The following is a 17,343-nucleotide window of genomic DNA, read 5'->3' as shown; positions in this document are numbered from 1 at the left end:
ATCGAGCGATATTTTACAAATCCATGCTGTTCATTATTGATTGAGAATCCAACATCAAAGATCAACAAATGATTCAAAAAGTTTGGAAATTAAGCAGAGTTTCGATATAGAGCGGTAGTTTTCAAACAATAATTTTTATGTTCTGTTTTTTACAGAATCATTTTTTCATTGATCAATTTGAGGTTAAGATTTTGGTATTTATATAGAGATCTTACGATTTAGGAAAAAAATTGAACGGCTTCCCTGGGAACAAGGATGAATCATCAAGAACTGTGTTTTGAGGTCACAGCGAAGTCGAATATTCCCCTTAGATTTCGATGAATTTTCGTAAAACAAATATAATTTTAGGTCGATTTTAACAAAAATGTCGAAGATAACTGCATGGGAAGTAAAACCCCTTACAGTGTAAAAAAAAACAAAGAGTCGTCGGAGTTGGTAAAATCCGTGTAAATAGGTATAATAGATACGAAAGAAGATATTTGAATTAATGAAAATAAATTTGTTCCAAATTTAAAATCTTTATTCCAGGTGGGCTGAAAACACACTACTACTAGTAGTAGTGAAGACATAAGAGTTTTCAACTCTAAACTTCAAAAGAAACGTGTACAAATTTCACAGCTATTTGGCTATTACTTTGTGGTACAGAATATTTTGAATGAAGCAACTTTTGTTAGTTTGAAGAAAATGGATACAACGAAATTTCGTGTGTTGATAAAGTATTGCTTTTTGGGGAAAAAAACACTGTTGAAGCCAAGGCTTGGCAAACATTATTCTGACTTTGCACCAGGAAAATCAACCGTTGAGAAGTTCAAACGGTGTGAAATAAGCACCGAGGACGATGCACGCAGTGGACGCCTCTAAAAGGCTGTTACCGACGAAAACATCGAAAAAGTGAAGTTGATCGAGATAGCTGAGTCTCTAAAGATATTAAAGGGACGTTTTGGACCTATCGTGAATGGATATTTGGGTATGCGAAAATTCTGTTCAAAGAGGCTGCGGCACAAGCTCACAATCGACCAAAACCAACAACGAATTGATGATTCTGAGCAGTGTTTGAAGGTGTTTCGCCATAAGAAATCTGAATGTATATGTCGATATGTGACAATGGATGAAACATGGCTCAGTTGACACCACAACGATCGTGATCTGAGAGGTGAACCGACCCCGAAGCGTGCAAAGACACAAGAGTCAGCTGGTAGTGTTACGGTTTCAAAATTTTGGGATGCGAATGGTATAATATTCATCGACTATTTTGAAAACGGAAATACTATCAACAGCGCGACTATTACATAGCGTTATTGGAACGTTTGAAGGACCAAATCGCGGAAAAAAGTCCCCATTTGAAAAAACAGAAAGTGGTGTTTCATCAAGACAATGCACAGTGTCACAAATCAATGAAAACGATGGCAAAATTGGGCTTCGAATTGCTTCCGCATCCACAGTATTCTCCAGATCTGGTCTCCAGTGACTTATTCCTGTTCTCCGCCGATTCCTGTTTACCGCCGGTGAAGAGGTGATCGTCGAAACTGAGGCTTATTTTGAGGATAGACAAACCGTACAAAAAATGGTATCAAAAAATTTATATAACCGCTATAATCGTTGTCTCCCTCGAAAGCAACTATATTGAATAACAAAATCAAATTTTATATTTTTTTTTCTATGTTAGCCTACGAACTTTTCAGTCCAACTGTTAGCTTCAGTACAGAATGAATACAATATTAATGCAGCCGAACATCTTTCTTCATGCGCTTAAAACGTATTTGTTTCAAATATATAACGATTGACAAACGAGAAATCAAGACGAATACAAATAATGTGTTTTGAATATTTGATTTTTATTAAAATTTATCGTCAACAGAACTGACACGAAATGTATTTAGACGAAACATGGTTTTGATAGCGAGTTTGACATTCATGATACTGAGAAAAAAATTGGATTGATGATTCGACGAATTATTTTACTTAGGTACCGTCAAATTATACTTATTATTATCGGCAAAAATATCATAGATTCATCGCAAATTAATTTAACAACTATTTCACAAGACAACTGATTCCAAATGTTCTATGAAATAGTGTCATAAATATGGAGAATGCTTCAGTCAGCTATGTGTGTCGTGACGTTATCAGATATAGGAAATGCGGAGCCGGCTAGTAATCGCCATTAATTTCAGAAGTTTCTGTGTATGCGGTGTGAAAGTTCAATTAATTTTTGCTGGTTGTATTAAGCTGCCAATGTTGTCTTATGGAGAATAAAAAAGTTCCAATATAGTATTGCACTTATTCAACCCAAAATGCACGAAACATTTTGTAACTGTTATCAAAAATGAAAGAATTACCAAATATTTGCAAATAGCTATGCGAAGAAAGTAGTTAGTTAAATGAACTTATTTTTGTTGAAAGGATCATTTTATAGTAAATGCATCATATTTATTCCAAAGTAACGAAATATATCATTTATACATATTGTAACAAATTAAATAATTAACTGTCTTAAACAAATTTATTTCTAACAATATTTCACTATCATAAACTGATTTATATTCAACACTTAGCAACTAACGATTAATTTATCTCCACTATTTGAATTCCTTGTTTAACCGCTCGATTCGCATTCTAAATTCAACTAACTGCCCTCTCTGGGCGAGAGCCGGCCTTATATATCGGTAAAGGTCCATTGTAGAATTCTGTAGTTTGTTCGGTACTGGCCTAGAATGTTCGCGGCGGTTTCAGACTGCATTCTTTCGCGATGAGTCATGTATTTATTCGATGAATTGACTGGCATATGGGTGAGGGGCGAATTCAGATTCGTTACAATTAATGACCGAAACGGACAAAACGTTGTATTACCTAAATATATCAAAACACTTATTGCTGCAATAAATTCAATTCAAAATAATTGGACTTCAAAAATGCTTCTCATCCTTTAATTTGATTTGAAAAACCCAGTCATTATTCTCATTGAAGTATTCCATAACAACGGATAAATCCACTTGTGTCTGTCATGAAACGTTCCTGGACTGAACACATCTTTATTCAAATCTCAAATGATAGATACTTTGCTTTATAACACTTCAGTCATGATTCATGACGTCAAACTAGCTTTTGACAAACTCGTGTATCTAAATAACGGTTAATGCTCGATTTGTTTTCCATTGTATAATGTATGAATTGCCTTATCAGAAACATACAAATATGCACAAAGATTAACTGAACGTTCTATTCTCAATTTTATCTGAAGAATCGCTTTTATGAACATAAATTCGAAACTACACTTCCACAAGCACTACTGTTTTGAACTGCAGAAAACTAATCAGAAAATAAATTGCCTATTTCAACAGAATTTTCACAGTATTATGTGAATATTATTGTTATGTGAATATAACTATGAATTATTGCCTGGAAAAAATGACTCCTGCCGCCGCTGCTCTTCGTCAATCGACTGTGAATTCGACAAGGTCTTGGTCAACTCTACTTGTGTTTATCGATCGTATCTAGGTGTCGCTTCGAGAATATTCCTCGCGAGTAGTTAGTTTAAGCCGATTTCAGAACCTCCCCCCACCACTTTCAACCTTGAAATGACCTCTACGTCACACGAAGTTGCGAAGGTGACTTTGAGGAGGTGTTATGAGTTTGTCCTTGAACGACCTTGACATGCGTCATACGGCAACGCAGACAAGGTGACTTTGAGGTGCTGTTTTGGGTTTAACCTTGAATGACCTTCATTCTTTTCCCATATTTTCGACAGGGTGACTTTGACTTCCAATGAATTCGAGCCAGTTTGGCACCCACACGATCTAACATAACCAAGGTGACTTTGAACGATTGTTTTGAGTTTGCCCTTGAACCACCTTGATCAACGTCACTCAACGCAGACAAGGTGACTTTGATGAGGCAGTGTTTTGGGTTTGACTTTGAATGACTTTCATTCACTTCCCATATTTTCAACAAGGCTTTCTTGAAGTTTTGAACCTACACAACACAACATAGCCAAGGTGACTTTGAAGGAGTGTTTTGCGTCTGACTTTGAATGACCTGCAACTACGTCACGCGATAAAGACAATATTATTTTGGAGTAGTGTTTTCGGACACCCAGCTTGTGGTGAAGAAGTACCCCCTCTTCTTCAACCACGTTCTATAAATGTTCGGAGGATCACCATTTCACATTCAGTTTGAATAACCCAACGTACTCGAATAGATGAGTGGAAGTAGTGCTGCAAAGTGACAGAGAGTATTACGTCAGGAGTATACACAGCAATCCAGGTGAACATATTTTATATTTGTATACCATAATTCCACTATATTCGAAATGGATCATTTGAAATTTAATATCGAAAAGATCAATTCTGCAATAATTCAACAAACTGTGGCTATGGAGCAGAAGCCTTTAATATCTTTGACTATCGATAAAGGTTATAAAATTGAAAAGATGTCGATGCTATCCACACGATATGGTAAATCCATTCAAGTAGTTTTGTTGGACGAGGAAAATAATACTTCTTTTAAATCATGGCTTCCAAAACGTGTCTCAGAACATTTTACGGAAGAAATGATTCACGAAGTGAATTCATCCAAAGCCAAATTCATTTTTACATATATCGGTCAAAGTTCTCAGGATTATCCTGGTGCTAAAACACGCTCACTAGTCAAATTCGATATTTTAGATTGAATATAACTTCAATATCTTTGTAAATAGTAGAAATATGGTATATTAATGTAAAATATGGATTAGCTCCCGCGCTTCAAACATGATAAAATTTCAAGTGAGTGTTTTTTTGCAGCATAATTTCCAAACTAATGAATGCATTTTGTGTATTTTCAGAGTACAAGCATGTGGATGCAATATTCAGCCGAAGAGTGGCCGGAAGCAGTCAATTTGGATTCTGCAATAAGGAGGTTGGCTTGGGAATTAGCCGACTTGAGTTTTGACGCTCTTCACTCATCAAACTATGATTTAAGTGTATGTTATGATGCTGAAGAGGTACGAAAACTTTTGGAGCTCAGTGAGAAATATGAACTTGGTGTGGCACTGTGCCATAAATATTCGTATGGAAGCGGAAATTTGGATGAGTTCTGTGAGCTAATGATTGAAGCAGACTTGAAGCATTTCCTTCACAGCATATCCGTTTACCTACCACAGAATATCATAGAGAAATATCAATTGGAGCCACAGAATCCCAACCCACAACCGGAAGAATCTTCAAATAATGGTGTTGTGAATATTTGAAATCTATTGTATACATTATAAAATCATGTTTCAATCCATGCTTGTCTATATCTGATTGTTTGGTAAATAAAAGGCAGAAGATAATTATTGAGTGTTTTATTATTTATCAATATCGAATACTCCATGGTGTATCTTATTACAATCCAGTCTGAACAGAGCCATTTAGGGCATTATAGGACAAAACAGCATCGTGTAGGATGAGTGCATATACTTTGGTGTTTGCTGGAAACTTCACCTTGCGTGTTTCGAATTCTATTTTGATGTCGACAGTAGATGACTTCATAGCATCGGGTTGGTGAGAGCAGTCGATGATAAATAGTGGATTGTTGCGAAAGCTACCAATATCCATCATGGGCTCACTCATAGCTTTATCGTAGTAGCTGCGTTGGAAGTTTTCATATGCATAGTAGGCTGACGAGTCTAACTTTTTGTCAAAATCTAGATTCCAACGCTCATATGGGTATACTTCAGAGTTTAGAGATAGTCGAATATTATTAATATTCGCATGTATGAATTTCGTCACATCTTTTGATATATTTTCAGATTGGTCGGTGCTTTGAAAGCCGATGATGATGTATCGAGGTCTTTCGAGGCTGTTGGTTGTCTTCACGGCCCAAATATCTGAGGATGTATCACGAAGTGTGGGTAATTCATAAAGGTCCCATATACGATAAGCCACCTTTACTTTTGCATTATTCGCATTTTTATTGATGCGGTTCAATAGCTTCAGTTTCTGACGATCTTCCGGCACGATGTGTCTGATTCTCCATTCTATTTTGTTGATTTCCAAATGAGCATCGACTTCTCCAATAAACGAATTTTTGAATGAGCGTGCAATAATCAAAATGAGCTCTTGCTTGACATTCAATACTCCTCTGTTGTAATCTTCAGCAAAACCCATGAGATACTTCAAGGGTAATTTACCGCTGAATACATTGCTGACGGAATCCAATATATCTTGTTTGTTCACATCAAGACCCCATCCTATTGGTAGTAGGGAATTTGCATGTGTTTGTCCAAATGATATCATCGTTTTCATTGTGGTAGTTATGCCGGGTTTTCGAACAACGGCCACTTGCTCTCCACCCATTTCATAGCGAATTTCGTCGAAGAGGAAGGCGAGGGCGTTATTGGATAGGAAGCACTGCTTCGTGTCATCAGATGGTGTGAACTTCCCCTCGATATAAATGTAACTGTCTGCAATATCGAGTATAAGGTCTTGAAAATTGATTGGAATTCGGATTTCATCTGAATTTTTGTAATATGGTGATCCATACGGTTTATATGTATGCTCGTGAAGGCTGATTAGGGAATGATCAAAGATGGGCTCCTCGAATACCTCCAGCTTATCACTTGTGGTTATGGTCGCCATGTTATTACTATTTTTTATATCGCACCTTCAAGCCAATAGATTTGAGAAAGTGTAAACTACTAGCGCTTAGTCTATATCTTGACCGTTTGGCGGGCATACGTGGAATGAATCGACTTTTAGATTTTCTCTTCTTTAAATGCACATTATCATAGTCTCCACCTGATACATTACGCTGATTCAACTGCTGCCGCTGCTGTAATCGCTGGCTTTTAAAGCACAACCCCATTTTTTAGAAAAAATTATGGTGAAATCAATAGCCTTATCAATTATAATCATCTGCTCAGCGTTATGAAATGATAAATACTGAGTTAAAATTTCTTCAGCTCCTGCTTTATACTGATTTTTTTCACAGATGATCATCGCTCACCATCGTTTTTGCTCAATTGTTTGAATGCTTATCGAGGGTTGTTTTTTCATATCAGATTGCATCGATTTGATATCCTTCTTCATATGTTCACACTTTTTTACAATTTCCACTAATTTCAGCCCAAGCGTAATGAGATCTTCCCTGACTGATGCGGAATATTTTTCTACTCCATCTAATCTCAAATTGATTTTATCAATATCAGAATCTAATTCTCCTCTGATCTTTGAGATGTAAAAACCAACATATTCTCGATTAACACAATCCGTACTCTCTTTAGGCTCGGCTACATTTTTCAAACGTTTATTTTCCATATCAAAGTTTCCATCGGAAGTCAATTTGAAACCAACTCCAGGTTGTCCTCGCAAAACAGTATTTGAAACTGCCTTACTTCTACGACCAAACTTATCGATGCTTCCACCACTCATTTTTGTGATACACTTATGACGGTCGTCGATGTTGTGAATCAACATATGAGAAATGATGATCGTTATATCCTAATCAATTCCAATTTAACTATTATTTTTTCACCATTGAAATTGATTAGATTACCATTATCATCCAATATGCGTAAAGTGATATTGTCGAGGTACTTACGACCGCCAGGCTGGATTGGCATATAAATAATATTTTGCGGTTCCTTGGTGAGTTTGTAACCGGGCTCTACATCAATATCAAATTCAAAGATGCTATGGATTTCATCACCATTTGAATATGCTCCAGCTGTGACATTACAATCCACACGAATAATTCTCACCTTATTGATATTTACGGGCAATGTTGATTCATGAGTTTCATCGATGCCAAACACATCGGCTTCGAACCCTAAAAGTTCGGCAATAGTGTTTTCATGTTTGAGATGGATGTAATATTTCGACCTCATTTCACATTTCAGAGTGTTGTTGTTTGCGTGTAGGAGAAATACTCCATCGATATTCTCCTCAGCTCCATTTTCCAATTGCATTTCTTTGGATTTGATGAATTTTTGAATCACCTTATTGATTTCATCAATTTCATATGCTCCAGGTGGAATTTTTATAATGATAGGAGGTGAGTTAGCTTCTTTAGAATAGGCGATAATATTATTTTTCACATCCACATTGAATATGGAGTTGTAGGAATAGAAACCGTGTAAGCCCAGACCATAATTAGCGCCACTATCCAATTCGATGGGTGGGTAGAAGTTGGCGCTCAACTCGCTAGAGTGTCCCGACAATGAAAACGTGCGTGACATGACTGATGAATTTTCACTGACTCATGTCAATTTATTGCTGGCAGCAGAAATTGTGGAGTAATCGTCGTTTTTTAGGTGGTCTGTCCAGATGATCCATCCCATTATGTGTGACTACATTCACATCATTCACTTTACAATAACAACAGAAAATTTTTCTTGTAGGTGGCCCATCATTCACATCGGAATTATTGCTGTTGCCGCTGGAATCATTCTGATGGTCTTGGCAGTACTGATACTTTAAGACATCAATATCATTTTGTAGATTTTGTGGTAACTTATCCCATACAGATGCAATTTCATGCGATGCACACCCAATCAACACCTCTTTCGGCATATTAGCGAGTTGTTCTTTACTCATTTCTCGTAAAGTGCGTACTCTGGAATATGCGATCAATGAATTACTCATCCTCTTGATACTTTCCCTGTCCTGCGCTGGTGTTATCTCCATGTCTTGCTCTGTAGAAATTCCAAACACAAATGACCACACCATACTGTGTTGAATTGTTGTTTACGCTCATAGTTATATGTGATAATAGTGGTAGGATTTGAACCCCTATGAAAATAGTGAATCAATTCTTTTGGAGGGGGTAAATCACCGAAACTATCGAAATATTTCACAGAAGTGCTGCTTTTTCTGTATGCTACCCAATGCGTCCCTTGACCATGTCGACTATCCAAATTTACTACGGCAGATTCATATCGGAGTGGTCCCGATTTTGGCAAATCGTCACGCATATATACCCCCCGAAAATATGGAATCATCATTTTCTTAGCATGATAGTTGAGGTCGATGTTGGAGAGAGCTCTTTGAGGTAGCAAATCTATGAGTTTTTTGAAATTTGAGGTTTCAAATAGACTCCTAATCCTTTACGGTAAGGCTTCAAATAGATACCGCTTCCTCGTTTACCTAGAGCGATTGCCTCCATATTTTTATTATGTCGATTGGCCTCACTCAATTGTTCCCTACTCGCTTTCGCTGCTTGTACTGCTTTTGTTATGCCAGCTGTAGCACCAGCTAAACTACCTAGCGCCGATAAACCAGCAAAAATTGGAATGAGTGGTAGTATTCCACCAATTTTAGGAATTGGTATGATTCGCGGTGTGCGAATTTTCTTTTTCCCACCCGCAGCCCTCGTATATTTGCGTGCTGCTTTTAGTGCAATTTCAGCTGCTCTTTTAGAATTTTTGACAACAAATTCACTTCCGCCCGCTTTGTGTAGAACATCACGCACTTTCTTAACGATTCCAGAACCAAAAGCTGTCACCTTAGAATCTTTCAATAGTTTTTTTGATTTTTTTTTCTTGGTAGGACCCTTTTTTTTCTGTATTCGTGACTGCTTGGCTGCTAATTCGCAACCCATACCAAATCGTCGTTTTCCCTTCATTATATTCGTAATTAGCCAAGCGGCTCCTTTCTCTCCAATAGATGCGTCTTTTGCCTTGAATCGATTCCAAGCACTTTCTGCAAGCTCTTGATCTGCTCTGTGTCTAGCTGGAAGATTGTTAGGATCCTGTGAATATGCAATATCGTGTTTTCGGCATGCAGAATCCAGTTGATTCACACCCGGATCACCTCTCGCCAATCTTTTCTGCAATTTGGTGCCAGGGCCGCAATACTGATAGCCAGGTAAATGTAATTCGAAAGGTAGACTATTGATGAGGGAATTGACCAATCCCGTACCAGCTTTATTTGAATGCCGCTTAGGAGATCTGCATCGTCTCATAACCCCCATTTAAATAAAGGAATCGATTTGGAGACGTGCTTATATAGTCTCCAACTGTCATACAATGCGCATACTAAAGCAGAAGCACCAATTTTCCATCGATAATTTCGATGAAAAAGTGGGTAGCGGATCTGAAAGCGGTGTGAAACAGCGTCATGGATCCTTACTTCCACTATCCATTCGCGGTCTGATTATCGGACCTTCCAATTGCGGCAAGACAAATGTTATGATTTCTCTACTGACTCACCCTCTAGGATTACGATTTGCAAATGTTTATCTTTATTCAAAGTCCCTTTATCAACCCAAATATGAGTATTTACGTGAAGTATTAGCTCCAATTGAAGGGTTGGGATTTTACACTTTCGCCAATAATGCAACTGAAATAGTAGAGCCTTCGGATGCCAGAACCGATTCAATATTCATTTTCGATGATGTGATGTGTGAGAAACAGGATGTTATACGATCATATTTCAGTATGGGACGTCATAAAAATGTGGATTGCTTCTATCTAGCCCAAACATATTCACGAGTCCCGAAACAATTGATTCGAGATAATGCAAATTTTATTGTGCTGTTTAAACAAGATGATATGAATCTCAATCATATTTTTTCTGACCACGTGTCACCAGATGTGACATACAAGCAATTTAAAGATATGTGTGCGAGATGTTGGGAGAATAAATATGGATTTTTAGTAATTGATAAGGATCGAGAGGTGCTAGATGGACGTTATCGAAAAGGATTTGATGCTTTCATATATCCTTGACGTTCTTGAAACAATTGAATCATTCGAGTGCTAGATAGTGTGGACGACACTTCATTGCACACACATTTGAAGTGAATACATTATGGAGAGAAAAAATGATGATGAAATGTGTTTGAAAAGAAAGTTGATAGAAGCAACAGATGCCGTTCGGAAGAAATTTAATTATATCAAGAATAGTCGCTTAGGTGATCAATCAGCACTCGAAAGAATATATGAGCCAATAATAACTCCTTTGAAAGCAATATCTGCCAATACTGAAGGAGCATCTCAAATAAATCAGGTGATACAGACAACAAAGAGTGCTACACCATTCACCGCCAAAAATATAGTTAAAAGTGAGCTAAAACCGAAATTTGAAGAGGCTTTTTCGAAGGATCTTCAAGCTTCTTTATCGACAACTTCAGATTTAGAATCATCTAATGTGCTTGATAATGGTGATGAGGTACAAAAGCACATACAAAAGTTACTATCAGGAAATCCCTCATACGATACCGTCTTTGGAGTACACATGAACACTGAAACGGGAAATTTACAAATGGGTGTAGCTGATGTGGAGTTCATCAATGAGAAAATTGTGTTCAAGAAAAATGGTAAAACTATTGCCACTTATCAGGGTACCCCAAAACTATATAAATTATTATTCATGAAAGTACCGTCGGGAAATATCCCCTCTTCCGATATGATCACTTATGGTGATATACTCAAATTAACGAAGGCAGCATATAAATACAATGAAAGAAAACAGGGTCTATTATCAAATAATTGGAAGAAATATCGAGAAATAATCCTACCACTATTATCCAATGGAGACCCACTGCAGAACCCCAGTAGAGAAGGTGCCGGCATAATAAAAATACCCACTCAAAAGAAATATATCAGAAATAAGCATATAGATTATGTTTATTGGAATAAACTCGAAGAACTGGTTGATCGCCTTCGATTGCTTTGGAGTTCACGAATGGCTGGTCATACCGGGCACGATAATGAAATATTGGCCATAATTGAGGAGTTACGTGAAGAAGGATTAGTCTATTGACCGTAATATAATGAACACAATGTATGAAGCTGACTCAGTTACTCACAGACGATCTAACTATGCATACCACAATTGATAAATTTGGGCGTAGAAGGGGTGGTGTTGGTAAACCACTTGTTGGAAGATCGGGTGTTGGATTCATTCTCACACCACATGGTGATTATGACATTCAGAATAAGCGGCTACAGAATATTGGTGAACCTGTAGACGATGAAGACTCTGTCACTAAAAGATATGTTGACAATCACATTAAAGAAGCCAAGGAATCAACCCTGAACTATTTCCAAGAATTCATTTCACCAGCGCTACGATACGTCAGAAAAAACATTGATTCAAAAAATACCGAACTGCGAATCATCATTGACAAAAATGCACTCATCACTTCAGCATTAGCTGATCGGTTGAGTAATGTGGAAAAGCGAATTGGTGTTGTAACCGAGTTGGTTGATACTTTTACTGAGCGAGTTATTGAAGTTGAACAGTCAGTCGTTAAACCTGCACGTGAACAGTAGCGAACTGAATCCTCAACTTCATCATTTCGAAGAAGCCATACAGCAGTAGTATGAGTGATGCAAAATGGCAGGTTGTGAAGGAAATACATAAGTCGGCGCGTCGAAATTTTCCCCGTCGAATGACAATAATAAAGGGATTTTATGACTTGTGGCAGATGGATCTGATGGAAATGCAACCATATGCTAAAGAAAATAATGGTTATAGGTACATCCTCATAGTAATCAACTGTTACTCAAAGTATGTATGGTCAAGACCGCTGAGAAATAAAACAGCTGATTCAGTTACTGCAGCTATGGCGAGTGTGTTGAAAGATGCGAAGTATGTCCCAAGGAACTTACAATCTGATCACGGTACCGAGTTTTATAATTCAAAATTTTCATCGCTAATGAGAGAGCACCGTATTAATCATTACTCAACATTTAGTACAAAAAAAGCTGCAATTGCGGAAAGAGTCATCAGGACGTTGAAAAGTTGGCTTCATAGACAATTTTCACTTCAAGGCAATTACAGTTGGTTGAATATTCTTCCTATAATTACCAGTCAATATAACAACAAAGTTCATCGTACCATTGGCATGAAGCCTGCAGACGTAAAACCATCCACAAAATTGACAGTTTATGCAAGATCAAAGAAGCAGCGTGGAAAACGCGAAAAAAAAGAATTTAAAATTGGAGATATGGTGCGAATCAGTAAGTTTAAAGGCGTATTCGAAAAAGGTTATACGGCAAACTTTACAACTGAGCTTTTCAAAGTTGTAAAAGTAAATAGAACGTATCCTATAACTTATGCGCTCGAAGATGTGAACGGACAGCCAATTAAAGGCTCCTTCTATGGTATGGAATTGAATAAAACCCATGATCCCAATACATATTTGGTGGAGCGAGTTTTGAAACGAAAAGGACGTCGTTTATATGTAAAATGGCTCGGATTCTCCGAAAATCACAACTCGTGGATCAATGAAAATTCATTAGTTTAATAGCATTATTATTGTACTTGATGAAAAATAAAGTGGAATGTAATAAATTTGAATTTCATTATACATTTTCTAAAACTGTGGAATCTTTTATTCTTCGCTGTATAAATAGTTTCGAAATACCAAAAATTATACAAGTAATATTGTAGCAATGGATTTATTTATTTTATAAATCAACATACACTAAAATGATTTACATGAACAAAATGGAGTTTAAATCAACAGGTCTGCCCAGGGCCTATCTGGGTGTATGTCGATGTACGATTACCATGGATTCCTCGTCTCCTGATCTGCACCTCTCGTGAATTCGACTGGGCTGCCATATGCCCCTCTCTTAATCGTATAGAGCAAGAAGTGGGAGTAGTGTGGGGGGCGCTACTACGACCACAACCGAATCATATAAAAGTCGAGTCCCGATCCTGAACCTCACTCAGTATATGAGAGCATATCGAGATGAATTCCGAAAAAATTGCCGCTGTATTAGCTAGGATATCACTTGATGATGAGAATAATTGGACGGATGAAGAGTCATTGAATGGGGATGAAATGGCTCCCAACATAGAGGGAATTGTAGAAGAGGAAGTTGAAATTATTGGAGGCGAGGCAAATATTGTAGTCGACGAAGATGCTAATGATTTGGAGCACGAGGAGATTGTTGAAGGGGATGTCATCGAGGATGACCTGAGTGATGAAGGTATTGTGGCTGATTCATCTGAAGATGATGGTGCCTTAATGATCGGCGTCCGATGGCTCAACGTCACCGACACATTAGAAGATCGACTGGATCTGTATTGTGTGACAGATGCCCACGTAAATATCAGAACGATCGATGGCGGTATCCAGAAGTTATGTTGGTGCTGTTTTCGATTTTACTCGATACGTAACAATAACGGTGGCTGGTATCAACATGTAAACACCCATGATACGGTCTCTATGATGCAGCTGGGTCAGTATTGGTGTGAGGCATGTGAAAGGCCGCTCACAAATTTCACAAGAGTATCAGCATGCATAATATGCAATAGTGTCAAACCTGTGACACACTAACCGTGGGCCTTCTGGTCAAAAAAAAAACAGCCCTTTTCAGGGCTACATTATTCATACAAACAGTAGTAGTAGTAGTACACCGGGGAATATCGTCTCGCGACATGAGATTCTTCTTCTCAGGTCTGAAAGTTGGAAAATTTCCACTTAGTAGTAGAATATGAAACTGGTTTACAGCTGAAAATATACATTTTCATTGAATAACTAGTATATTTTCGATTTTACACGGAAAAAAGTTATGACGAAAGTTGTATGAAATTGGATTTTTTACAATTGAGAATGAATATCAACTACACCCTGCCCCAAATATCATGATCCGCGTAGCAAATTACACGGCTGCCACTGAAATAATGAAGCAGCAACCGCGAATCAACGGCTTTGACAGAATAAATAAATTGATCCACGGATTAATCGCCACTGTCGCGGGCCCGCGAATAGTAAGCGGATCCATGATAATCCGCGGAATAGATGAAAGTTTACGATGTAGGTGAGAAATTAAATACACTCTGTTTTAAAGTTATGACGCGGTTTCAACCGCGGATCCGCGACTGCGGCGGAATGAATCACGACTCAATCCGTTGAATGAATCATAATTCGCGGGATGAAGATAGGAAACAGATGTGGTCCGCTTCGCTCCGCTTCGCTCCGCTCCGCTTCAAAAATTTTTCGACACGCGAATTGAATTAATTCGTGACCGCCGTTGAAATTATTCTGCGGATTAAATCGCGGATTCGCGGTCATGGTCGCGGATCCGCGGATAATTCGCAGATAAAACCGCGGATCCGCGGCCATGGCCGCGGATTCGCGGTTTTATCCGCGGATTATCCGCGGATTCGCGGCCGCGGCCGCGAATCCGCGATTTAATCCGCGGATTATTTTAATTCGCGGCCGCGAATTAATTTAATTCGCGGGTCGAAAAATTTTTTGACCCTGCGGGTCAACCGCTCAGTTAACAATACCTTAGAAGTTGAGGATATGTAGTTTATTCCCAGATATCATAGCTTGAAGCCCAACCGCTCAATTGTAGGTGCCTTAGAAGTTGGAGATATAAAGATTACTCCTAACTTGAGATTACTACTCAGATTCTATCATCACGCATTAGTATTATCACTCTCAGATATCATCCGTCACATATATATAAAGTGAAATACACTATAATTGCAAGTCTATCTTCTCTATGAACCATCATCAATTGGTTCTCTTTGCAGGCAACTCAGGAGGAAAATTTTGCTTTGATCAGCTAACCACATAAATGTGCGTTCTACTATAATTGAAAGGTGAATACCTGATAGGTATTTCATTTCAAACAGACTAATTTGTAGTTATGTCAGCATAATAGTTGCAAAAAAAACAGGAGCAGAATTTTTTTTGTCAGAATTTATTTTTTAAATTAGAAAAAACAAACAAACAAATTATTATTATTTTCATTACATTTTCAAATACAGATATAACATTTCGAAATCAATTTTAAACTATAAATATAATTTATTCTACATATTGAATATGACTAGAACATGATTGGATTGGAAGTATAAATGCTGCCACAACCCGTATATAGCAACCAGAGTATATATTTTCAAATAAAGCAAAATATTTACAACAATTTTGAATAGGCTTCAGTATGTATACTTCAAGAGAATGAGCGATGAAGATAGGATGACCATCGTCTGTGTGATTGTACAATTATTTATGAATGATGAGATTTAGGGAAGAGTAGACACTGCCCCAACCACGCAGTGCCCTGTGTACACCAACCAACAGTATGTGTACTCCTAGGAAAGGAATAGGAATGAGGAATAGAAATTAGGATTATTCTATAAGGATAGGGGATGGTGGTGGACTATCCTCGATGGGGATTGGTGGGTCAGGAGGAATATCTTCATCGTCCGAATCAGAATCATCCGTCTCCCTAGGAAATAGGTCCCACATCACTGATGGCGCGTCATAGTCCACCTCGTCGTCATCCCACAGGCCATCATACAGGTCAGCGTCAGAATCAGTATCCACGTTGGGATCCAGGAACTCGTTTTCGGAGACGTCCGCATCATCGGTGCTGGTAACTTGCATCACCTGCAGTCTGGTATCGTGCCATGCTCCGGGCTGCTCGTAGTGATGATGCCCTGTGGTGGAATGTACCTCACCTTCTTCGACGGTCCAGTTGTCAGGTGACCTTCTGGGCTCCAAAAATGCGTGTGGCTCGGTGGTGGAATCCGCTTGTTGATAAGTAACTGCCATGTTGAAGATAGCTTAGCAACTGAATGTTCCATCGGAGACTCCCTACTTTTATACTTTCGAGAGGGAGTGGGAAGGAGTGGGAGAGGAGTGGGGATGATGTGGAATGAAGCGTTCATAAGATATTTTTTCCGGGATGAAAAGAAGAGAGGGAAGTGGACACTGCCCCAACCACGCAGTGCCCTGTGTACACCAACCAACTCACGTGTACTCCATGAAAAAAAAAAAGGATCTAGGGAAAGGAAATAGATGGAGGTTATGTCCCAACAACGTCAACTTTCTTCCTGATCCGCTCCCTGAGAGCCTTAACACGCTCGGCCATTTCGTCGACCTCCATGCGGTACCGATTTGTTGAATCTGCCTCAACACGGTACTCCTCATCGACCCCATTGATGCTGATTTCCACCTCAGCAATTTCAGCCAACAAACGCCGTTTCTGTTCGACTAGCTGCGCCTGTCGAACTTCAAATCGTCGTTTACGTGATGCAATTTCCGCCAATTTTGCATCGCTGCCCTGGATCGTCACCAGCTTCACCTTCCTCTCTTGGCATATTCTGTCAAGCTCAAGCACGTCCTCGACTAAGCTAGAGGTTCTCTGCGATGACGGTAACTCCAGGTGGCGGCCAGAGGGTTGGGCAGAAGTTACCTGCTGAACACTTGGCGTCGGTGGCGGAGGTGCTATGGGGCCGGCTGGTGGCTGATGAGATGGCTCGGTCGTGGCCTCCGAAGATGCCGTGATGGCTGGCTCAATGTCGCCCGCAGCAGTTAACATCTGCGGAGCCGTCGGTGACTGCTTTCTCGTCTTGGTCGCCTTAGACGTCGAGATGGTAGTATCTGACGTGGAAGGGGCCCGCCAGAGGG

At 38.8% G+C, this 17,343-nt stretch overlaps 2 protein-coding genes across 2 annotated transcripts in view; one reads left to right on the top strand and one right to left on the bottom strand.

Annotated features, from left to right (window-relative positions):
- jing (AE binding protein 2 jing) overlaps nucleotides 1-17,343 on the bottom strand; it is a 450,866-nt gene that overhangs the window by 371,546 nt on the left and 61,977 nt on the right.
- Nucleotides 3,532-5,332, top strand: LOC141485221 (uncharacterized). The gene is made up of 2 exons (XM_074181516.1): nucleotides 3,532-4,763; nucleotides 4,823-5,332. Exons 1-2 carry the CDS (start codon nucleotides 4,749-4,751, stop codon nucleotides 5,225-5,227), a joined length of 420 nt encoding a protein of 139 aa, XP_074037617.1. The 5' UTR covers nucleotides 3,532-4,748; the 3' UTR covers nucleotides 5,228-5,332.

This window comes from Leptinotarsa decemlineata, unplaced genomic scaffold (assembly GCF_025532065.1).
Source record: "Leptinotarsa decemlineata unplaced genomic scaffold, Ldec_3_MD MMD2_tig00026314_RagTag_RagTag, whole genome shotgun sequence".
Taxonomy (NCBI): Eukaryota; Metazoa; Arthropoda; class Insecta; order Coleoptera; family Chrysomelidae; genus Leptinotarsa; species Leptinotarsa decemlineata.
The sequence above is the reverse complement of the archived record's forward strand: the minus strand, read 5'-3'. Positions and strand labels throughout refer to the sequence as shown.